General features: G+C 42.9%; 1 protein-coding gene across 2 annotated transcripts in view; it reads left to right on the top strand.

Annotated features, from left to right (window-relative positions):
• The window catches only part of slc4a5b (solute carrier family 4 member 5b), a 49,583-nt gene that overhangs the window by 3,149 nt on the left and 21,788 nt on the right, over positions 1–24,646 (top strand). Inside the window, exons 2-9 of one of the 2 annotated variants that reach the window (XM_042059770.1) lie at positions 1,492–1,572; positions 10,017–10,078; positions 14,426–14,644; positions 20,706–20,832; positions 21,129–21,289; positions 21,847–22,005; positions 22,699–22,782; positions 23,775–23,830. In XM_042059770.1, the coding sequence (XP_041915704.1) occupies positions 10,018–10,078; positions 14,426–14,644; positions 20,706–20,832; positions 21,129–21,289; positions 21,847–22,005; positions 22,699–22,782; positions 23,775–23,830 (867 nt within the window). In that variant the 5' untranslated portion in view covers positions 1,492–1,572; position 10,017. The remainder of the gene's footprint in view (positions 1–1,491; positions 1,573–10,016; positions 10,079–14,425; positions 14,645–20,705; positions 20,833–21,128; positions 21,290–21,846; positions 22,006–22,698; positions 22,783–23,774; positions 23,831–24,646) is intronic. The other variant, XM_042059769.1, reaches the window with a different exon arrangement.

Here is a 24,646-nt window from a genome sequence, read left to right as displayed (position 1 = left end):
CTGAAGAAGAGTATTCATTAAATCATGTGTTAGGCCTATGCTACTATTACTACTAACATGACGCCTATGGCTGCATCACAGCTGTGGGGATATCCTTTACCAGCACTCTCATTCATGCTATATTGATAATATATATAACATAATTGAGCCACCTTTAAGGCTGGAGGTATCTGTAAACCCTGTAGGCTATTATGAATAGTAATCAGAACGTTGGTTTGCTGCACACGCTTCTCTTATTCCGAAACGAAAGATAGCCGCAGGGATCCACAGGGGTAATCATACAACAGGGAAGATCGTGTGTGGGTGTCTGTGTGTGCGTGTGTCTGTGTGTGTGTGTGGGTGTGTGTGTCTGTGTGCGTGCGTGTGGGTTTAGGTTGAGGGGGGGGTATTGGGTCCAAAGGTCACATGCTATGACATAAATAGCGTGGCAGAGTCTTGGCTGGATCCAGACAGTCAATATGCAGCATGGGGGTCATACACTGGCCCCTGTTAAACGCAGTGGAGAGAAAAACATCAGACCATTTAAACCCACCACAGTGGGATTATAACATGGATTTATCTTTACAGCTGCTTATGGACTGTACTCCTCTGGTTTGCCATAACCAAGCTGTTTATGAGCTATTTATTTTTAACAACATCTGTAATTACATTACATGACATTACATTTCATGATATTTATCCCTGTCATTGTACTTGTATTGAAGAATAATCTTTACAGTATTGCCAAGAAAGAACCCTCAAATAGCAGTAGGCCTAATGATTCTATTTGAAACCATGAAAAAGAACTTCAAACATTCTTTACAATAAAGCCAATATCCAAAACGGAAACATTTCTTTCAATCATATTATATTAACAAAACATATAACCCAAACATGTATTTGTTCCCTAGATGTTCTTGCCCTAAAGCTGATTACAAAGAGGGTTCTGTTAAGAGATTCTGATATTCACTAATATAGACCATAAGATTAACATGAAAGGATTGATATATTGAGCTTTCATATAACTGCCGATATCACGTAACCACTTCCTCTTTCTCCATCTTCCTGTTGGTGTGTGCGTGTTCCGTCAGCGTCCTGCTGATGTCTGTGTGTTCTGATCGGTCTTGCTGATTGGGCCTGGCTGCTCTATAAGCTAATTTGCCCAGGCCTGGATCCACGGAAATGCCCCCACGTCTGAACAGACTTAATTAGCCGAGCCACTCACTCAGACCACACAAACCCCACTGCTGCCTCACCAGCAAACAGGCCGGACTCATGCAGGAACATTCAGATACACAGCCAGTAGCGGAGTGGTAATTGGCGCAAACGGGAGAATTCCCGGTCAGCCGGTAACGTTTTGAGGCCGCCAGGCTGATACTGTGATCTTTAAAAGGGTTTAGTAGGTAGGCCTATCGCCGTTTGTATGTTCTGTGCTATGCCGTCCAGCAGCCTGGAACTGTGTGATCGCAGCCCCTCACTTTCATGTTTTTTTTTTCATGATGCTGGACACAGAGTATCGATTTGGTCACCCGACATATCCAGACGCCTCTTTATCCCTGGATACACAAGAGGAGGCTACAGCTTCCGAACCAGGTGATTTCAGTTCATCTGTTGCTATGGTTTTTGCCAAGGACCCAGGATTAAAAAAGCTATGCAACAACGAATGACACTTTTAAAGTTAAAGTAACACAATTCTTATGTAAATTGTCAGTCTAGGCCTACTGGGTAGGCTACCCATATTTAGTGTTAAGGTTAAAGTGTGCCTCATTCATGTAAAACCGATGGATAAAGGTCATGCTCCTATCTGTGAACAACTTTACAGTGAAACACCAGGCATCAGCAGTGTCAGAGACTCCATTCTCCTAATTTAAAGACAGCATGGCATCAATTTCAAAATTAGTTTTGAAGCTGTTATTTTAAGGCTTTAATTGCAGGTAGTCTGAGTTGGGAGAGTTGGCCATTTGTCAGAGGGGTAGTTGTAGTATGGAGTTGTACTAATGGTGCTAATGTTAGAATTGGACTCTCCATTAGCTCTTTCTAGATTTCTATCTATCTATATCTATATATCTATTGTACTAGAACAACACTGGGAGTATTACTGTTAAGTATAAGTACTCTTTTGATCCTGTGAAGGAAATTTGATCTCTGCATCTGTGAATTAGTGAAACACACACAGCACACAGGTGAAGCACACACTAATCCCGGCGCAGTGAGCTGCCTGCTACAACAGCGGTGCTCGGGGAGCAGTGAGGAGTTAGGTGCCTTGCTCAAGGGCACTTCAGCCGGGGTCTACTGGTCGGGGCTCGAACCGGCAACCCTCCGGTTACAAGTCCAGGTGGGCCACGACTGCCCTAAATGTTAAATTAGTGTGTATGATTTTGTTATGCATCAAATACTGTATGCACTGTAAACCTGGTCAATACAAATAACCACCAAAATGATCAATGAAATTGATTAACGCATAAGGGGACAAAAACAGAAAGAGATCTTGAGTCACCACCACACCATCATGATCCTTGCTGTCATCCTGATCCTCTATGAGCTGCTCTAAAGCTCTTGTTGTGCTGAAATTCTTGATTGCGTCTCAAGTGAGACGATTGGTCCCTGTCTGGGCTTCCCTCAAACATCTTAATACAGCACTCATCTCCTTGTCGCTTCCCTCATCCACTGGGACAGGCCAGGGGCTTACGTCTCTCTCACACTTATCCCCCAGCAAAGCTACAAATACACGCTACATGTTTCACTCACCGTTACTCCCCAGCAAAGCCACACATACACGCATCGCATCGCACTACACGTTTTACTTGTGTCTCTGCCCCAGCAAAGCCACACATACACGCATCGCATCGCACTACACGTTTTACTTGTGTCTCTGCCCCAGCAAAGCCACACATACACGCATCGCATCGCACTACACGTTTTACTTGTGTCTCTGCCCCAGCAAAGCCACACGAGCTACACGTTACACGTTATCACTTCTGTTTCTTTCCCAGCAAAGCCACACATACACTCTACACTCTACAAGCTACACAGTTCACTTGTGTCTGTCCCCCATCAAAGACCCACATACACTCTTCACACTACACACATACATGCTGCACACATACATGCTACACACTTCACTTCTGTTTCTACCCCAGTTAACACACACAAGCCCCAGCTGTGGCACCGCAACTGGCTGGGGCACCTGCACCGCACGCCGGCGACCCAGGTTCGATTCCCGCCCCGTGGTCCTTTCCGGATCCCACCCCAACTCTCTCTCCCATTCGCTTCCTGTCACTCTCCACTGTCCTATCATTAAAAAAACAAAAAAACACACACATACATGCTTTGCCTCTGTCTCCCTCATAAGCTACAAATACACGCTGCCTCCTCTTCACATGTCTCTTTGGGGGATATTGCACCACCTCAGGCAGAACTCAATGCCTTAAGCACTGAATGTCAGTTCAGTCAAATATCAATTTAATTTCTCTGGAATCATTTACACATGTGGCGGACCTGTAGCAGCACAGACCGCCGTTAACTGATTCTGGGTCAATTAGAAATAAAATATTTACAAGTACAATAATGGAATTAATATATTTTGCTTTAATGTCTTTCTTGAATAAACATGTTGGATGAATGCCAGTTTGCTTCAGGCTGCCAGTGAAACTAGAGAGAATACAGCCATTGGTCCAAGCTACTGTTTGTTTCCAAATTACAGAACCAGACAATGCGCAAACATTGGAGTATTAGTGTGCACATTAAACAGGCAGTTAGAGGACAGTGAGGAGTTGAGTTTGACAGAAAGTGTTCTGGATTAGAATGGCAGACCACCTTTAAGGTTTGTAGCATTTTTTGCGGCGACACATGCCATTGTGCTTAAACAGGTGTTTAAAACATAAACAGGAGAGACAGCTGTGTCTATGTGAAGAAATTAATGAACAGCACAGTATCACACACACCCGCACACACGCACATACACTAATACACAAACTCGCACAGTGCAAAATCTTTATGAACAGCATAACTCCATCTCATACAAGAATAAAGCTGCTTAATAACACCTCCATTTTAAGTCATCTGATGAACAATATACGAAACTAATGTATTCATTATAGGATTTAATGGAATATAACTCTCTCTGTAAAAGCACAGAATCTTTAATTAACAGTATCACAAAGGTACACACAAAGACTCTCTGTCACACACACACACACTCATACACAAGCACGTACAGTGCAAAATCTTCATAAACAGCATGGCCTCCACCTCATGCAAGAATAAAGATACTACATAACAGCCTTTAAAGGTGGCGCCTCCATTTGTGATCTGATACAAAATATATTAAACTAATGTATTTATTATGGGATGGATAATGAAATATAACTCTTCTGCAAAAGGTAACATGTATTGATCAGTGGGTATTGTGTGTCTTTAAATGCATTCTACACAAGGCCGCACTGAAGACAGAACACTGCTAAATAATCGGGGCATTCAAAGGCAAGTGCTACATTGGGTCCACAACTGAAGCATTTCGTTTGCGGAGCGTAAAAATAGTTTTAGAGGACTGGTCTAAGTTTTTTGAACGTGCGTCTGGTGTAGCCAGTTCCATCGATTATAGTGGAAGCTAATTGTTGCAGCAGACGCTTTGCAAACGTAACTCTTCAGTTTTGTGCCCGGTGTAGCCTCCCTGTAATTGATAAGGTTTTTGTGTATAAGTATATAACACCAGGTTAACTCCCACTCACTTCTTGGCATTATATATTATATATTCCGTTATAAAGCTGATTTAAAAATCTGACCCAAGGTGATTATATCCAGAGTGAAATTGTGTGCACTGAAACAGCGCTTGTGACATCTAGTGGAATATTATGTATTGCACCTCAGCCACATGCCCAATAAACTGATGGACCTCATTTGTCAGTGAGATCACCAAATGCTTTGGTCACTTTGACCTTAAGGTTGAAATATCTCTGGGCCAGATATGTGCCATTCGGTTATGGCTGTGATCCCAGTTCGTTTTTCTTCCCAAGTTTACTGGGCTGGATAGATTATTGCGTTCAATAAAACTGTTCTAACCCCGACCCCCACCCACCACAATCTCTGACCCACTTCGTTGATATGGATTTATATGGTGCCTTTTGGGGGTGGTTCTTCTTTCCCCTGTTACCCTGCATTTTATTGTTCATTAGTGGGACAGAACATGCCTTATTGGCGCTCAGGGGTTGGGTCTTGCGGCAGAGTTAGAATGAGTCATAGACTGATGACGTAGGAGATGTACTCCAAAGAGAACTATAGACCCTTTCAACAATAAAAGTTCTATTTTGTTCCCAATCTACTTCCTCTGCATTAAGATAACATATGGAATGTTAAAACGGAAGCCTTGTGGGGCCAACTATGATGCTGATAATGGAACTCTCTTGAAAGGGTCTATACATCAATTATACCAGATAAACATTTAATCAAACATCAGCTCTGTTTGTTCATTTGAGGATTACAGGGAGGAACACGGGAGAAAGGTGAGAAAAAAAAAAAAAATGTTGATGTTAATGACAAATATTTACACAATCGTACCCTGATGTAAACTCATCCAAAAGTGTTTTTTATCTGCTTTCATCGACAAATTGATGCTTCATTGCAGAAAAAAATCAATATTATTCATTTTCATGGGGGAACAGCTGGCCTGAGTGTGGGTACAATCACTTATAATTCCTGCACTGAGAATACCAAACAGCTTCGCTTACGTTCTGTAGAGACAGTATCATGTCTGATTTTATTGTTTTGTGTGAGTTAAAGTTTGATTGTGTGTGGAGAAAATGATGAAATTGGGGTATAAGACTGACACTTGTTAGGGTGACTCTAGAGAGCTCTGCAAGTCTCGTTACCCTAAGCCATTCCCAGCCTTTTAAACCCCCTCCAAAGCCAGACCAAATCTCACCCAGTTTTAGTATGTGCTGTGAGCTCTCACAGTGGAAACCAGGGAGGTTTGGGGATGGCAGTGCTAGGCTGTCACTTGGGTACCTCTCTCTCTTTCTTTCTCTCTCTCTCTCTCTCTCTCCCTCTCTCTCTCTCACACACACACACACGTTCACACCTTTACCTTCCTCCCTAACACTCTTTCTATCCAACCTCCTTTTCTTTGTCTATCGTTGGTTGACACCCTCTCTCTTTCATCAACTGTTTCCACATATTACCTCAGTGGTGGTGCAGTCCAGGGCATAGCATTGGTTTCGTACGGCTATAGAATGCATTCCCATCGGACCCTGGTAAGCTGAGCTAAAGGACTACTCTGCACACTGAAACCATTAAGCCACTTATTGGCATCAATATGAAACAAGGGAAAGTACTACATGTACAAAGACCCAGAAATAAACTTGTTGTTACGGTAACTGAATATGTTATGGGTATCTTCTCCAGTTTTTAGCATGTGAAGTCTCACCTGTCTCTGAGGGGCGATGCCCAGCTCAGTGCATGCTGTGGTGAACGTAAGGGGCCACCGGGCACAGGTTGGCACCACGAGGGCAGAGGGGATTGGCAGAGCAGGAGCCAGCGCCCAAGAGCCATCTGATCCGAGCACCCAGTGTCAATACCTGGCAGCCTTGACAGTAGAATGCAACAGCCATTGATGTTTCTCACACAAGCTACCAGTCACGTTCCCTGACACCACACCATGACACACACACACACACACACACGCCACCCCCCATGTGTTTGACTCCTGCTTTCTGCCCCCCCAGGGGTATTTGATCGTCCTCTCAATGCAGATGGGTGGGGGAGGTGACGGGCGACGACTGACTGTCACTGTGGGGGTGTTGGACTCCCGATGAGCTCCAATCTCATATGCACAGAGTCCATCAGAGTGTGAGTTAATGCAAGCGGCATCAAAACTTTCTCTACTGTGTCAAGCGGTGCGCTAAAAGAATGGCTCGGTCCATAACAGCTACGCAGCAATAGAATTAGCTCATTACGGTGAACTGGTTTTGAATGTAGTTGCTGCATTTTTTAGGGATTTTGGGACAGCGCAAGAGTTACTCAACGTAAACTTTTCAACCTTCAACAACCTCAACAACCTCTCTCTGTTCCCTCCTCACCCTACACACTCAGGCCAGGTAAGACTCTCATTTATTTCAATGTGAAGTTTTCAGTATGCAGTTCCCTGTGTGTGTGTGTGCTGTCTGGGATAAAACCTAGTGTGGTCTCTGCCCAGATTGGTTTAACCAGCAGATGATATGGCAAACAAAGCATGCTGTGAACAAACTTTTATTTGTATTTGCTCAGGAAAGCACACTAGTATTATAAGCGGATTTTTTTGTTCTTGGATACTGTAAATGTCAGTAATGGGCAGTTTTGCGATCCAAATGAGGAATTATTTTGGGATAATCGTGAACGTTCTGTACTGCAAGCAGATGCAGTGAAAAATTAGGTGCCAACTGTTTTGGTCATGTTGTACTGGATAAACAGCTTCTTTCAAGAGATCCTAATACTTTCAGTGAATATACAGAACCATTTATTGTCTATCTGTTGTGTGCAAGCAAGTACTCTGTGTCTTATGTTGATACTGATAGTGGATATGTTTAACATGTGATATGTTGAAATTGATGAATATGGACCATGCGGAACCCTAAACTAACATAAACATAGTTTCTGGTGTGGTTATCATTGGTGTGCATTTATAAGGATGTTTTTGTTATGTCGTAGTACACTGAGCTTAAAACCTGTGTGGTTCCTGCATGAGTGTGTGACCTTAGGGAACTTTGCGTTGCGAGCTGATTTCCTCCCTTACATAATCTTTTCCTCACTCTATATCACATTCTACTCTTTAATCAATCTGGCCTGTGGTACACTGACAGTGGATGGCCACATAATTAGTTTATGGAATTGGATGTGGTCCAGTAAGACACACACACACAGACACACAGACAGACATATTTCGTATCACACTCACTTACTCGTGTACACAGATTCTCTCTCGCACTGGCTTACACACACACACACACACACACACACAAACCCTGCCCCTAGCACCCACCAAACAACCATATGTACACACACATACTCACCAACCGATCAACCCACCCATCTTCCCATACACACACACACACACACACACACACACACACAGGAAAGCTTTTCCGGGGCTGATCAATACCCTGTCATAGCTGATTAGAGGATGGACTGTGGGCTGCAGTGCAGTCAGTGTGAAGGGCATTGATGCGACTCTCATTACGCACATGGCCTGGTAGGCCACAGGAAGTCCTTTAGCTCGGTGTCCTGTTCGAGCCTCGTCCAGCCTCATGGAAACATGAGTAGACACTAAGTCAACTTCTCACTTGGGTTCATATCCATCAATGGACGCCATTTCAACTTTCCACTTGGGTTCATATCCATCAAATGACGCCAAGTCAACTAATCACTTGGGCTCATGTCCATCAATAAACACCAAGTCAACTTCTTACTTGGGTTCATATCCATTAAGTTACTGGGAATGTAAAACTGAATTATTGGTGTGAAACATGGATCACTAGGAAGTTTATTGACAGGGGTTCAGTTAGCTTACAGTAAGTTTATATTTTATTTAAGTTTGTAAAAGTTAGCTTATAGTTTTTACCAAAAGACAACCACACAGAGGTATTCTGGACTGTATATAATTACAATTTGTGTAAAAATATTTTTTAAGCCTGAGCCTGAACAGAATGTAAAATTATGTCCAAACTTCAACAGACGTCAGAGCTGAAACATCAGCTGATTCCATATTTATTTGCTGTGAGCTAAATTCTGCAGCTTATATCAGCTTGAATTGGCCTTATTAATGCAACATCTAATACTCTCTGGAGACCTGCAAGTAATGTATTGGTGTTGTTGATTTAAAAGAGTTTCCGGTAATGTCTTTATGTGTCTGTGAATCCGCCATGCTCCTGCTCCTTTCAATGAGCTGTAATTGATCACTTGCTTTTCAAGTGTTTCCTGACACTCATTGTTCTTTCAAATCAGAGTGTACATACGTGTGTGTGTGTGTGAGAGAGAGAGAGAGAGAGAGAGGTGACAGATTGAATCAGTGGTGCACTGCCACCTTGCTCCTAATTACCTTCCTGCTAATTATAAATCCTCATTGGGTTTTCCTCTTGTGTGGGCATTGATCCCATGATGCAGTGGGGCCACGAGCTGCCCCATGTGAGACCTTACACGATACAACGCAGCCCGGACCGATCACATGGCCTCCGCAGGCCAATCTGGTCAACCCGGACTCAAGGCAATGGAAACAAACCCACAGAAAAAAAAAATCAAAGCTTGTGTGCTCGTGATAGCCTCATGAATGAGCGTGAATGCCATGTAGTCGATTGTATGTAGAAAATCATCTGCTAAATAGATAAATGTAAATATAAATGAATGGGAAAGGAACATCTACAGTATGGTATCCAATAAATATAAAATGTTCCTTCCTGTGAACTGTGGGACTGTTTCGCTTGAATAAAGAGAGAGAGAGTAAATTGTTGCAGCCGACACTCTCAGGGCTCAAGTTCGGTGGTGATATAGGTAACGAGAAGCTATGTCAAGGCGGAGAAATGGGCGAGACCTTTCGGGTGAAGTGAAATCAATAAACCAATCACATGCAACCAGTCTTAAATTCTGATCTATCTATCTAGCTTTTATTAATTAACTTGGGCCTGACTGTGTCCACTTCGTGTGTCTGCACTGTCAGCAAAATACGCTGTCAAACTCACACCCTTACTGTTGATCACCAGTATAACTGGTGCGGTTTCCTGAAGGTCAATTTATATGCTGAGGTGCTAAGATGAAACAGTCTAGGGGAAATGCATCTTTTAATAAAATACAACAAATACAAATATCAAACACATCATACCTCCATAGTCCATACATCATAGATAGTCAATGTTTGTCACCAAGTTTTACTTTCCAAGAAGTAGAAGTCTAACTGTTTGCTGCAGATTAAAAAAGTGGCTGAGTTTGGAATATGTCTACTAGGCTCAGTGAGCTGCAGAAAGGTCATAATCACAATGACCTCTCAATGAACTTTCCTCTTTGATCTGTTTCAGGATGGATCATGACTGGCATTCGAGCAGGCGAAGTGGCCATCGGCACTATGATGATGACGAAGGTGAGTGTGTGTGTTTGTGTGTGTGTGTGTGTGTGTGTGTGTGTTTGTGTGTGTGTGTGTGTCCGGAAATGTACAGACTGGGTTGGGTTGACATTTAAAATTATTCACATTGAGACGTATATTGATGACCTTTTGACATATTCAGGGTCAATATTCAGTCTGGGAGCATGATTATAAGGCAGACACCAGATGCACAGGACTCGTATAGGTTGATGGAAAGTTGCATATGTGTTTGTGTGAGTCAAGTCAAGTCAAGTCAATTTATTTGTATAGCACATTTAAAAACAACAGGAGTTGACCCAAAGTGCTTCACAGGTAGAGAGGTAATTAATTGTACACACAAAGGTAGAAGAGGAGCCCAGAAATATAATAGGATGAGAGAAAATACTTCTTTAAAAGAATGGAAATAAAATAAGTTGAGGTAACGAGGCAATACAAGATGAATTTAAACACAAAAAAAAGAGATGGAAGTGCGGTAAATAAATAAGCATTTGTAAAAATAGAGACAGAACAGAATAAAATCAGTAAAACATGCAAATGAAAAACATAAAAGTAATAATGGTAATAAAATAACATAAAAGAGCAAGGAAAGCGCATGAGAGAGAGGAAGTCTCAGGCGGAAGTAAGAGCGAGAGAGAAGAGAAGAGACTTAAAACCAAAGATTCTAGAACAGAGCATAGAGCTCTGTTCTAGAATCTTTGCTTAAAACTAGCAACTGTGGGACAGGACTTGATGTGTGGTGCTAGGGAGTAAGATTTAGTAAAGAGTAAGATTTATTCTGTGCTTTACAGGTAGCCAGTGCAATTTAGCCAGGACAAGTGTAATGTGCTCTCTCTTCTTAGTGCCTGTTAAGGGTCTAGCAGCTGCGTTTTGTACCATTTGCAATCTGGCAGTGTGTGTGTGCGTATGTGTGTGTGTGTGTGTGTGTGTGTGTGTGTGTGAGTTCATACGGTAGGCTATGATATGCCCATTAATTAATTCAGGGAGCCGTTGATAGTCAGTGGTATGACTCCAGTGATTTTCTTTAGAGTTCACTAGTCTGGATTTCTCTTTGGGTGCTGCTTAACAATCCTCTGCTTCACGCTTATCCGTTAGTGTGATCTCTTGGTGTGATCTCTTAAGGCCCTTTTCCAACAGGCCTCAACTCTACTCGCTTTTTTTGGTTTTCCATTAGCAAAGACTGGTACCTGGTACTATTTTTGGTATCACCTCCATTGAGGTTCCAAAGTGAGCTGAGGCAATACCAAAAGGTGACGTGACCGTCATTTAAAAAAAAAAAAAAAAAACTCAGCCATACTGTGCTAGCACAACAAGCAGCATGTTAATGTAACACAGTCTAGGTCTGAAAATTGACAGGTGCGTTAATTCAAATGAATAACTTTCTGCAGTTAAAAAAAAACAAGCATTCTATCTCCTTATGAATTAACGAACGGTTAATTCTCATGTATTAAAATGAACATTAACACAAACAACCAGATGCCACAAATCAGAAACAAACTCCCCTTGATTTCCTCCATTGCTGATATTGTTATTAATGTGTGTCCCACGTAAATGACGCCATGCTAGTTTCCTTCTGCGTCGCTATGGCACCCAGCTACATTAAAGAGGGTACTTTTTTGCAGTGGAAAAGGATCAACTTGTAACAAAACTGAGAAGAGTTGAGGCGAGTTGAGCTGATACCATTCAATGGAAATGGAGTTTTAGTGTAATCTGTTAGTGTAATCTCTTAGTGTGATCCTTAGTGTGATGATCCGTTAGTGTGATCTGTTGTTATGATTTCTTAGTGTGATCCCATAGTGTGATCCTTAGTGTGATGATCCGTTAGTGTGATCTGTTGTTATGATTTCTTAGTGTGATCCCATAGTGTGATGATCCGTTAGTGTGATCTGTTGTTATGATTTCTTAGTGTGATCCCATAGTGTGATCTGTTGTTATGATTTCTTAGTGTGATCCCATAGTGTGATCCTTAGTGTGATGATCCGTTAGTGTGATCTGTTGTTATGATTTCTTAGTGTGATCCCATAGTGTGATCCTTAGTGTGATGATCCGTTAGTGTGATCTGTTGTTATGATTTCTTAGTGTGATCCTTAGTGTGATCCTTAGTGTGATGATCCGTTAGTGTGATCTGTTGTTATGATTTCTTAGTGTGATCCCATAGTGTGATCTGTTGTTATGATTTCTTAGTGTGATCCCATAGTGTGATCTGTTGTTATGATTTCTTAGTGTGATCCCATAGTGTGATGATCCGTTAGTGTGATCTGTTGTTATGATTTCTTAGTGTGATCCCATAGTGTGATCCCTTAGTGTGATGATCCGTTAGTGTGATCTGTTGTTATGATTTCTTAGTGTGATCCTTAGTGTGATCCTTAGTGTGATGATCCGTTAGTGTGATCTGTTGTTATGATTTCTTAGTGTGATCCCATAGTGTGATCTGTTGTTATGATTTCTTAGTGTGATCCCATAGTGTGATCTGTTGTTATGATTTCTTAGTGTGATCCCATAGTGTGATGATCCGTTAGTGTGATCTGTTGTTATGATTTCTTAGTGTGATCCCATAGTGTGATGATCCGTTAGTGTGATCTGTTGTTATGATTTCTTAGTGTGATCCCATAGTGTGATGATCCGTTAGTGTGATCTGTTGTTATGGTTTCTTAGTGTGATCCCATAGTGTGATCCCTGAGGTTTTCCCTCTCTTTCCCCCCCATCAAGTCTACATGTGTTTCAAAATTAGCCACTGCACACACACATTTAGCTTAGACTTCTACCCAAAAGTTTTCACCTGCCCGAGAACTCTGAACTGTCAATTTGTCATGGCTCAGAGTACACATTCAGTATCCTACAACAATACAATATTTATTTATGTAGGTTTTGTCAGAGCCTTATAGATATAAGGCTGGGTTTTGTAGAGATTGGCATTTTAAAAATAATTCTAGAACTTTCTAAATCTGGACAGAAAGTTTTAGAAGCAGAATTTCAGGCCAGTCATTTAGAATTCAGAAGGTTGAGCATTGAGATGATGTGACTCTGTTCCAGCTGGATTGGACCCATAGCTCAGCAGCCTTCCTATTGCATGCCCTGCTGGGTTAGTTTCTCCGTGGAGAGGTGGAGTGAGGGGAGGGAGGGGGGCAGTCTGTTCCAGCGGCAGACTGATTATTTTCAGGCCATACCTGGGCGATTTCGCCTGGCCTGAGGCTCGTGCATGCTGAAGTAGGTCAGAGACCTGGGCAGTAAGGCGCTTTACCGAGACTGACATGCTCAAACAATGGGCCAGATTTACTTTGATAACCAACTCTGATGTCTGAGCCTCCACCCCCACCCCCAACACCACCCTCCCCCTGCAAACGGCTCCCTACCCTCACCCCACTCGAGAGATCTACTCATTGCCCATAGGGAAATTATTAGAAAATTGTGGTTTATGTTAGAGCTTATTCCATTTGGGTTGGTTATGGGGATTTTGGGCTCAGTTCACAGGCAAAGCGGTTCATATTTATTAATATGACACTCTCTGTATTGTTCCTTTGTACAGTATTGGTGTGGTTGATTTAGGGCCACTGAAAGTAATATGTCAGTACCCTAGCTTTCATAGATAACAATAGATATTTAGTTGAGTGATATGAAAGACATTAATCAGAAGCACAAAACCCGTTGCCATTGACAGCAGTGATTATATACTTTGCCGGTGATTATGTAAGGGTTAATGCCTGACGAGGTGTCCATTATCAGAAATAAATGGACGACGCAGAGGCGTGCTTCCGCGAAGTCCATTTATTTCTGATAATGGACGCATCGAAGGACATTATCCCGTTTATACCATGGTCACTTACGAAATAAATAAATATGAAATCAATTATTAATACTAAATGAGTTTTAGAGCTAAAATCGTTCGTTTTTTCAGCTGTTAATCGCAACACTGTGGAATGTTGACAGCTGAGCTGAGCTGAAGTCACAGCTGAGCGGACTAACTCAGGCGTTGTCAAGCAACGTCATAATAATTTTATAGGTGTAGTATATCACTTTTTAAACGACACCCTTTTCAACCTAGACCATGGTATAAATAGATTTAACAGAACGAACGTTGGGAAGGCCCATTCATGTGAATGGAACTTTCTGCAGCACTCTGAATAAGAACAAATATACTGTTGATGGATTGTATTGTTGATGGATCGAATGTAATGTGCATGTGTGCATAGTTAAGTCAAGTCAAGTTTATCTATATAGCACATTTCATACACACTAAGGTAATTCAATGTGCTTTATAACGGATGCAAAGCTTGTTCCTGTTCTTTCATGTGAAAAGATGTCTCATTTTTAATCCCATCGTCCACTCATCTCTCTGTCCCCTTTCAGACCAACAGTCCATCTACATCGGCGTTCCAGTTCCGCGGGGCTACAGACGCAAACGCCGTCGTCACCGCCACCGCCACAACGGGGAGGAGGGCCGCAGCGAGCGAAGACACGGTCGTCATGAGCACCACGGCCGCGAGGAGCACTACGACGCCGACGACGGCTCAGAGGGACCCTCGCATCATCAGTCGCAGCAGTCGCTGTCCGACGTCAACTCCACAAGTGAGCCCCTGACATGCACACACACACACACACACACTCACAAACTTGATATTACTTCACAAGATCATCACCAAAGGCCGTCTTTAGAACCTGCGGATCATCTGAATATGAATATTTTGTGGCGTTTAGAGTATGGGTGTTGAAGTTATGGGTGTGTGAAGTATGGTTGTGTAGACTGTGGATACGTACAGGATGGGTGTGTGTAGAGCATGGGTCTATAGAGCATTGCCGTGTAGAGTGTGTGTGTGTAGAATATTAGTGGCCAGAGCATTTCTGTGTCGAGTATAAGTGTGTAGAAAATAAGTGTGTAGAGTTTTGGCGTGTAGAGTGTGAGAGTGTATAGAGTATAAGTGTGTAGAGTATGAGTGTGTAGAGTTTTGGCGTGTAGAGTGTGTGTGTGTGTAGAATATAAGTGTACTCTATAAGTATAGAGTGTGAGAGTGTATAGAGTATAGTGGTGTAGAGCAGTGGTTCTCAAATGGGGGTACGCGTACGTGAAGGCACTCCAGGGGGTACGTGAGATTTTAAAATATACATATATTTAAAAAGTAGAATCCATGCAAAAATACTTTAAAAACAATTATTTAATAAATATTTCAGGAAAATATAAGTTCATAAAATGAATTTTATATTTCAGTAGGCTATTCAATTTCATTATCCTAAAAACCCAGAGTCCCCCCATACCAGGATGGTTCGATCCAACCTGTCACATGCCACCCGCCATCACCTGTCAATCACTATCAAAACTCAAACGATTGAGTCGTGGTTGAAGCATAGTGGTAATTCTTGTGCGCTGGTTAGGGGGTACTTGGCTGAAAAAATATTTCACAGGGGGTACATCACTGAAAAAAGGTTGAGAACCACTGGTGTAGAGTATGAGTGGATAAGAGTATTTTTGTGAAGAGTATAGGTGTGTAGAAAATAAGTGTGTAGAATATACAGTTGGTGTGTAGAGTATGAGTGGATAAGAGTATTTCTGTGAAGAGTATTGGCGTGTAGAGTGTGAGAGTGTATAGAGTATACGTGTGTAGGGTATGAGTGTGTAGAGCTTTAGCGTGTAAAGTGTACAATATGGGGATGTTTGAGTATGCATGGATGGCGATGTGTTTCTGTGAAGCCTCGCCTGACTGTGAGGTGGCACAGGAATGAGATTGAGCAAGACCTGATTAATCGCTCCCCGTAAGCCATGCTCCACACACACACACACACACACACACACGCACATATACACACACCCACACACACCCACAGCCACACACACACACCCACACACACACACACACACACATATACACACACCCACATACACACACACACACACACACACACACACACATATTCCCCAATGCTTGGCCATTCTCAAGCCCCTAAGAGGCTTACAGTATAACCAGAGGAACCCCTAACCCCGGGCCCCAGGCCCCCAGCCCTGGGCTAGAACCCACTGGCAGCCCTGGGGCCCTGGAGCCAGGGACGATATGTTAGGACTAAAGCTAAAACACCCAGAGCCAGAGCCTGTCTAGACTCCCAGCAGGACACAGCATGGCATCCAACCCTATGGTATTTGCATTCTCATGTAAAATGTCTATGACAGCGTATGTCTACTCATGAACTTATATCACTGATGTAGAAGGGCTCGGCAATTGGTTTAAGTCTAAGAAGGAGCCCTGGCACCTATGTGGCAGTGATGTTTTGTCATTCCTGATGGTTGATCAAAGTATTCTAGAGCTTATTACTGTTAATGTAATTGCAATCTTCACAAAGTTGTATAAGAAAGAAGAGTTTTTTAGTGTAGATTTTCCAAATTATAGGAAACATTGAGTAGACTATCTATGATAATATTGAACTAACAAACACCTCAGACTGTAATATTTGTGTACAACAAATTACAGCAGCATCAAGAATAAAAGTGAGGCAGTAGAATTATGTTGTGGCACGTTATAGTATTATGATACCATCTGAGCTACACCAGGCGCGTAACTGAAGCGTTCCGTTCGCGTTGCGTCTGCTGCAACAATTATCTTCCACTATAATCAATGGAAGTAGCTACACCAGACGTGACAGTGGGGCGTACGTTTCTACGTTAGACAAAAATAGACCATTAATCTAAAATGGATATTACGCGTTGCAAACGGAACGCTTCAGTTACGCGCCTGGTGTAGCTCATACCTTATCTGTCTCATAAACATATTTGTAATGTATTTAGATCTCCTATCATAGCCCCACTTATAACAAGTCTTGCTGATGCTAGCACTTACTGTACCAGCCGTCTTGAACTGACACTCAACTGTTTAAAAACAGCACTCACTGATGCACTTATGCTTATGCTTTCATGGATATAATGCTCTACCGTTTATAGGCCGAAATTGTCCTAAAATTGTTGAGAGAATTGCTTTAAAACTTAACTGTTACCATGTTGTTAGTCGCTTTGGTTAAAAATGCGTCAGCCAAATGTAATGTAATGTAAACTCCTTTAATGGAGAAGTGGTACTACAGTGACTGGCATTTGGGATGATAAGTATGCACATCGGCGAAGTAAGAGTAAGTTGGTAAAGCGATGTTAGTCAAAGAACACACTGCAGCTGTGACTTCAATAAAAACAAAAACAAAACAAAAACACTTCTTCTGTTTTGACCAGAGGTGTAGAGAGCTGTGAGAGACACTTGCTTTATGAACGGACTTGGTCATTTGATATTTACATTTACTCATTTGGCGGATGCATTTGTCCAAAGCGACTTTTAATTTTTAAACTACAGGGCTACAGCTTCAGATAGTTAGAATAACGTTTGACTACAGTGCAGAGGAGACTATAGCTAGGAGTTTTCACTGTCAATACTTGTGCTAGAGGATAAGAGTGCCTACATATTAAGGACTAATAGAAGTATGGTCTTGGTCTACTCCAGAACCAGCTGTTGTAAAGGAGGTCTAGTGGCATCTCGGAGCAAAAGGACTTACTCAGAGGAGGACGGGGAGGAGGAGGACAGAGAAGTGGGATTGGAGTGGTGCTTGTGGACCCTCCCAAGTGTGAGCTACTTTACTCTGTCGTGGATTTTTTTTGTTCTTTCTTTTTTTTTTTACATCAAGCCCCAGAGGAATTAGGCCGATAGCTCTCGAGGAGACCAGCTCAGTTTGAAAGTAGCCAGCAAGCAGGGCTGAAGGCAGTCAGTCTGAACGAACCCACAACCAGCACGGGATAGGAGGGCCTGGCACAACGAGGAATGGTGGGGGACAGAAAGCTAAAACTTTCATGGATATAAGACGGACTAACAGCAACAAGACCACAAGTTTGCTGACGGGGGACTGACTTGTTGAACAAGAATTGTGGAAAAGGGTCAAAGAGAGAAGACTGTGGTCTGTGGACTGCTGTGAGGTTACTGGTGTGTGTGTGTGTGTTCTGCTCTAGTGTGTGTGTGTGTGTGTGTGTGTGTGTGTGTGTGTGTTGTGAGTGTGTGAGACATGAAGCAGGATCAGGGAAGTGAGGGGAGGCTTCCTGGAACTCCCATGAGCCTCCAGGACTCTCTGCTGTCGCTGTCGTCCAGCCTCGCCTCTCGCTGTACGCTGCCCGCCAGTCAACGAGGTAACGCAACGCTAATGTCATGGTAACGTCACGCTAATGTCATGGTAATGCCCTGGAAATACTCTGGTAGCACAGGGACAGTTCTGGGCATCAGTGACGGATCCAGATCAGAGTTGGATCCATCTCAGAAATTGAATCCTCTGTTTCCATGGCACCTTCTCCTCCTCCTCTTCCTCCTCTCATCTCCTAGAAACCGTCATTAGGTTGAGAAATGGGGAGGGTATTTCTAGAGCAGTCTGTGGTTAATGTTCATGTATGTGTGAGGCTACTTTCATCTAGTTAAGAGTTATATTCTTATCTGGTTGTGAGAGGTTCCTGAATACCGTCTTGAATACCATTCAAAACAAAGGCATACAAATGTGATGTTCATGATAATACACATGATAGGACTTTTTGAAAAGTACATGTTTGGACATTTTGGAGTCTGTTTTGCATAAGACTACTGGAGTGATCTTTCAGTCTGTACTGCTCACACTTTGACTTAGCAACTGTATTTCAGAATGATGCTTAAATGGCACATATGGTATAGTTTGTGACTGTAAAGCAATGTGTTGTTTTCAATATGGCATATCCAAAGGGTATAGTAGCCATGGATTATTTGTTTATTGAGCGTATGTCGATTTCTCAGTAGTTTTGTAGGAACTGTATCCACAGTTGCAAATGAATCAATTGAGTTGATGAAGAGGTGTGACCCACGGGCTGAAAAGTCTAAAAATAAGCTGTGGGGTCACATACACGGCATACCAGAGCCCCACATGGGTGTCTCTGCTTTGGGATCAGTGCGGATTACACGGTGCCCCGCAATCAGAGAGGGAAAAAAATAACACCCACGTGCATTTAATCTGCCCAAGGTCCGCAAGCCAAGATGGGACGGGCCAGAACACGACTTCTCATGCTGCACGGGACTCAGCAGTCAAACATACCGCAAGATATTCAAACGCCTGAGGCACCAGAGGCTACAGTAGCACTTAGAATGTTTCACTTTGCATAGTTTGTATGTTAATGCAAAACTATGAAAAAATTTGGCACTTTTGCTTATGCTTTTATAAGTAGCTACATTTGGTATCAGCTTCAAATGACTTTGCAGAGAACCTCATGGGGGAATTCATACAACAAAAAAAACCTCCTCTGCCAGTAAACTTTACCGGGTTGGTAACGTGTCACACTGAGTGTATACTGTATGTGTTGTGAATTCACAACACGGTTACACAGCTTCTCATTAATCCATTTGGCATGCTATGGAGCAACACTAGCCCTGATGCATAGACATGTTTGTTAGGCATCGTAGCACAGAGTTAACCTCAGCGGGCTAATGTGGAGTATTCAGATTTAGATTCAGTTTTTGGAAAAACTGACTGGGCTAAGTTCCTTTGTTATGTGCGAGCTTACCACGTGAACAGGTAACATGTCTGAGCTCAGCTTAAACAAGTGTGAGCTTACCATGGAAACAGGGAAGCATCTACATGTCTTTTCTCCAAGGAAGGCCCATCATAAATGGTACTGTGTGCATCATCCTCTTATGTGTGCATATTACAATCACACACTATAAATACTATGAGCTGTACTCAAGAGTGCGGACATTTGCATCTTTTGTCAGGCACCTGGCCTCAAAACAGGTTGGATGTGCTGACCTAAACTACTCTGCTGAACTAAACTTATGATATAATGACAATGAAGTTCGAAATACTTTTGCGACAACTTTGTCACAACCTGTACTAACATAGAAACTAAACTGTACTTTTTTAAACTGTAAACTGTTTTTAAACTAAACTGTACTCAATTATGAAGTATTTTGTGCAAAACATAACTCTGTTACTGAAATAATAACCAGCGTCTAAAGACACCGTAAGTACATCGTATATTGTGTATGAAAGGTGAGTGAGTTGTGACAGGTCAGACCATACGAGCACAGTGTGTTCACCACAGACTGTATAAGTGTTTATGAGCAGACTGCCCAGTGACCTAGCCCTGCCATGAAGTCCACAGTGCCCGTATGGGGGAGAGCCTGAAGCTTCCATAAATTGTCTCCACATGTGGTCCCCTATGACCCCTCGAAAACCGTGTGAATGCCTATGCCCGAGGGGGGTCATCATTGCCCTCTGTGCTTAGACAGTTGTAATGGGTTTTGAGCCGTCATATTTTTGAGGGGGGGGGGGCATTGCTCTGACATTTCCAGACATTATTGAATATCTGGTGTGTGCCAGTAGGCACTGGTAATGCAAGATTACATAACGTCAGGATGCTGAAACAGGACAGATTGTTATCAGCATGATGGTCCATTAAAATGCAAGCTGGGAAACTGTGAGAAAAAAGTGGAACTTATATTCAACAAACACTGAGCTAATATTTTAGCAAACCTTACTCTTTTTACTAGATTCTTACGAATAAAAAAGCGTAATTTGGCTGTCTCTGTACCTGCGGATAAATTGTAGTTGTGTGTACACTTTTACAGTTTTTGTCGGTAAACACCTCCATCCCCCTCTCCAGTTTCCCCGGCCGCCGAGCGCCTGCGTTGTCTCCTGGGGGAGGATGATGAGCCGACCCCCACCATCTTCACAGAGATGGACACACTGCAGCACGAGGGGGGAGAGATGGAGTGGAAGGAGTCTGCCAGGTAACGTGTGTGTACACACACACATACAAACATACACACACACACATGCATAAACAAAATGCAACACAATCATCCACTACACCACACATATAGTGTATCGCTTCATAATGCTGTATGTATGTGTGTGTGTGTGTGTGTGTGTGTGTGTTTGTGTGTGTGTGTGCATGCTTATCTGTGTATGAGTTTGTGTGTGTGTGCACGTGCCTGTGTGTGTTTGTGTACCTGTATGTGTGTGCGTGTGTACCTGTGTGTGTGTGTGTGTGTGTGTGCATGTGTACCTGTGTGTGTCCCACCAGGTGGGTGAAGTTTGAGGAGAAGGTGGAGAAGGGTGGTGAGAGGTGGAGCAAGCCCCACGTGTCCACTCTGACTCTGCACAGCTTGTTCGAGCTGCGCACCTGCTTACAGACTGGCAGCATTCTGCTCGACCTGGAGGGATACTCCTTGCCCCAGATCATCGGTCAGTCCAGCGCACAATAACATAATACATTTTTTAGATTTAACATAATATTCATACATATATTGTATTGTTATCTTTATATGCTAAACACAGGCCTATAGATAAAAAAAACATTTTATTTATTTGTATTAGTTATAAATATAGCGTAACTGTAAATGAAACTCCAGATGTCTGCTTTAAGGCAAAGAGCCTCCAAAGAAACCTCAAGATTTCACCATAGGAGATTTGCTACTCTTCCAATCCATAATCCAAAAGCATGTTGCATAATCTGTGGGGAAATATGTGTGTTGGCGTGCTTCTAGAAGCGTATGGATGTTGGTGTGCGTGTGTAGAAACAGATGGGTGTGTATGTGTGTGTGTGTGTGTGTGTGTGTGTGTGTGTGTGAAATGTGTGGATGTTGGTGTGTGTGGTGTGTGTGTGTGTGTGTGTGTGTGTGTGTGTGTGTGTGTGTGTGTGTGTGTGTGTGTGTAGAAACAGGTGGATGTAGAAACCTGCATGTCTGCTGACCTGAGCTTGACCTTTGACTCTCGACCCTGTGAACTCTGTGTTGACTCAGACGACATAGTGGAGCGTCAGGTCCAGGACGGGCTGATCGGTGAGGAGCTGAGGGAACAGATCAGCTTTGTGCTGCTGAGGAAACATCGGCACCAGACCAAAAAGCCCATTCACCGCTCACTGGCCGACATCAGCAAGACCTCCAGCCCCACTCCAGCCAGTGAGTTACACACACACACACACACACGCACGCACGCACGCACGCGCACACGCACACGCACACGCACACGCACACGCACACACACACGCACACACACACACACACACACATACACATACACACACACACACATACCTGTACACTATTCTTGGGAGTATACTAATAAAGGATTATATATATAAATATATATATATTTCTGTAGACTAATTTAAAGCTGTTTCAGAGATCCTTCAAGGAGAAATCCAGTGAGCAGGCAGCTACTGAGGGAGCTCACGGATATGCCCCCAAAGTGTAGTGCTGTAGCTGCCTGGCTACGTCACTTACCAATTGTTAGTTACCGATTGTTTTTTTTGTTTTTTTTTCGTACCAACCGCACTCGGAGACCTCGAGAAACGGAGATCTATGTGAAAACTCGTCGGATTTCTCCTCTAAGCATCAGTCTACACATTATTTAACACTCTCTTCAAATCACTTCCTAATGAACTTCTCTGACTCTTACTCTTCTGCTTTTGTAATCACTTGTAATCTTTCTATCTCCCCCTTTTCCCGGTTTGGTCCTCTTTCTCTCTCTCTCTCTCTACTTGTCTCTTTCTGTCCTTTTATCTGCCTCTGTCATTTCCTCTCTCTCTCTCTCTCTCTCTCTCTCTCTCTCTCCGTATCTCTGTTTTCCCCTCTCTTCCGATGGTAAATCAGGACGTAGTCCTAGTACGGCATCAGGTCTCCATCGCTCCACTGAGGACCTGCATGGCCGGAACAGTGGCAGCCTCGGACGGCTGCGTAAGTCTCCATCTCCTCCTCTCTTTCTGTGTTTCTGTTCATCTCCTTCTCTGTGCTGTTTATCTCTCCTCTCTTCCTCTCTCTGTGCTTCTGTTCATCTCTCCTTATTCTATCCATCCACCTGTCTGTCTCTCTTCCTACCGTCCAATTTCCCCCAGTGATCAAACAGCCTCACTGTCTCCCTGCTTGTCCGTCCTTATTGTGGTCAATTTCTCTGTCTGTGTCTCACCAGTTTTGCAGCCTGTCTCACCAGTAACTTCTGTCTGCCTGCATGTTTCCTTCCTATCTGTTTTTTGAAGTTTTTGCATCAGTCTGTAACTGCAAAACGCAGTTCTAAGTTGCCCAGTTTATTCAGTGAATCTACTGGGTCCAGCATGTCATCTGATCCATCTGTCTGTCTGTTTGTTGTTGGTTTTTTCTCCCCATTCTAAGTCTACCTCAGTATTCTGTCCTCCTCACATGGTCTATCTGTAGGTCTGACTAATTCTGCTGTTATTTTGCATTCTTGTGTTCTGCTCCGTGTGTCTAATGGTTTGTCTTGGCTTATCTGATGAGTTCTCACCTCACTGCCCTTCTTCTGAGTCGTGGGTAGGCCCACTGTACACTGTTTACCCCGAGACTTGAGTTTGTTTGAGTCTCAGGTCACCCTCGTGCCTTGTGCTTTTGATCTGCTCACAATCCCCCTTGAACATAAAAGCTTAGAACCGTTGGGATTGAATTTGTTCTGTTTTTACCCCCTGACACAATTTGGTTCCAAATCAGCTTTGAAGGAAATTAGTGAATTAATGAGCCAGTGAAACAATCAGAGAATCAGAGATGCAGCTTACTGAGCTCAAAGGTGCATGAGTTTATAGCAGATGATAAATGGTAAATGTGTGTGTGTGTGTGTGTGTGTGTGTGTGTGTGTGTGTGTGTGTGTGTGTGTGTGTGTGCGTTACTTTAGTCAGACGAAACATTTGATTACTATTGATCTTTTCCCCGTCCGATTTCAGATCACGCTCAGAGTCGCAGTATGAACGACATCTCTGAAACGCCCAGTACAGACCAGGTGAGCCACACACACACACACACACACACACACACACACACACACACACATGCCTAGTACAGGCCAGGTGAGACACACACACATACACACACACACACACACACACACACACACACACACACACACAGAGAGATTACATGCATCCAGCAATGCCTTTAAGTACACCAGGAGTGATGTACACACAATGGCTATGACAACTCTACATTGAGTGCGTTCAATGTGGCCAGGAACAGACAAAATGAGTGCTGATTATAGATAGAATTGATCATATAATTTAAGACGTACACAGGAATTGTGCTACAGGGTATTTTCCACAGTGGCCAACAACCAAGCCTATTTCCCATTACACAGGATGACGCAAGATGCAATTTTGGCAGTCGTTAGCACGCCTGAAATTAAATGTACCTGAAATCCATATAGGCACTCCTTCACGCTAAAAGAAAATCTAAAAATGCATGAAATAACACTATTGCTGAAAGCCACAGGATAAGTGTGTCACTCATGTCATGGATTTAGATCCTAGAAGTGCAATGCAATGTCAATAGAGACAGTTAGGAGATCAATACATCTTACACGACCCAGTGGAGAGATGAGACGTAATAGCCCTTATTACACAGACAACTGTGCAAAAGGTCGTTGTTGAACTGTAAATTGGAGACATATTTGAGCTATATTAGAGCCATAGCACCTGAATGAGCATTTATGTGAGGAAATGGGGTTAACCATAGATTTGAGAAACAGTTTAGCTCTGCTCGAGCCCGGCCCCAACCTATAGTACCAAGAAGTGCGTTTATGTGCTGGAGTGGACAGGCAGCT

Source organism: Alosa sapidissima, chromosome 13 (genome assembly GCF_018492685.1).
Source record: "Alosa sapidissima isolate fAloSap1 chromosome 13, fAloSap1.pri, whole genome shotgun sequence".
In the NCBI taxonomy this organism is placed as follows: Eukaryota; Metazoa; Chordata; class Actinopteri; order Clupeiformes; family Clupeidae; genus Alosa; species Alosa sapidissima.
The sequence above is the reverse complement of the archived record's forward strand: the minus strand, read 5'-3'. Positions and strand labels throughout refer to the sequence as shown.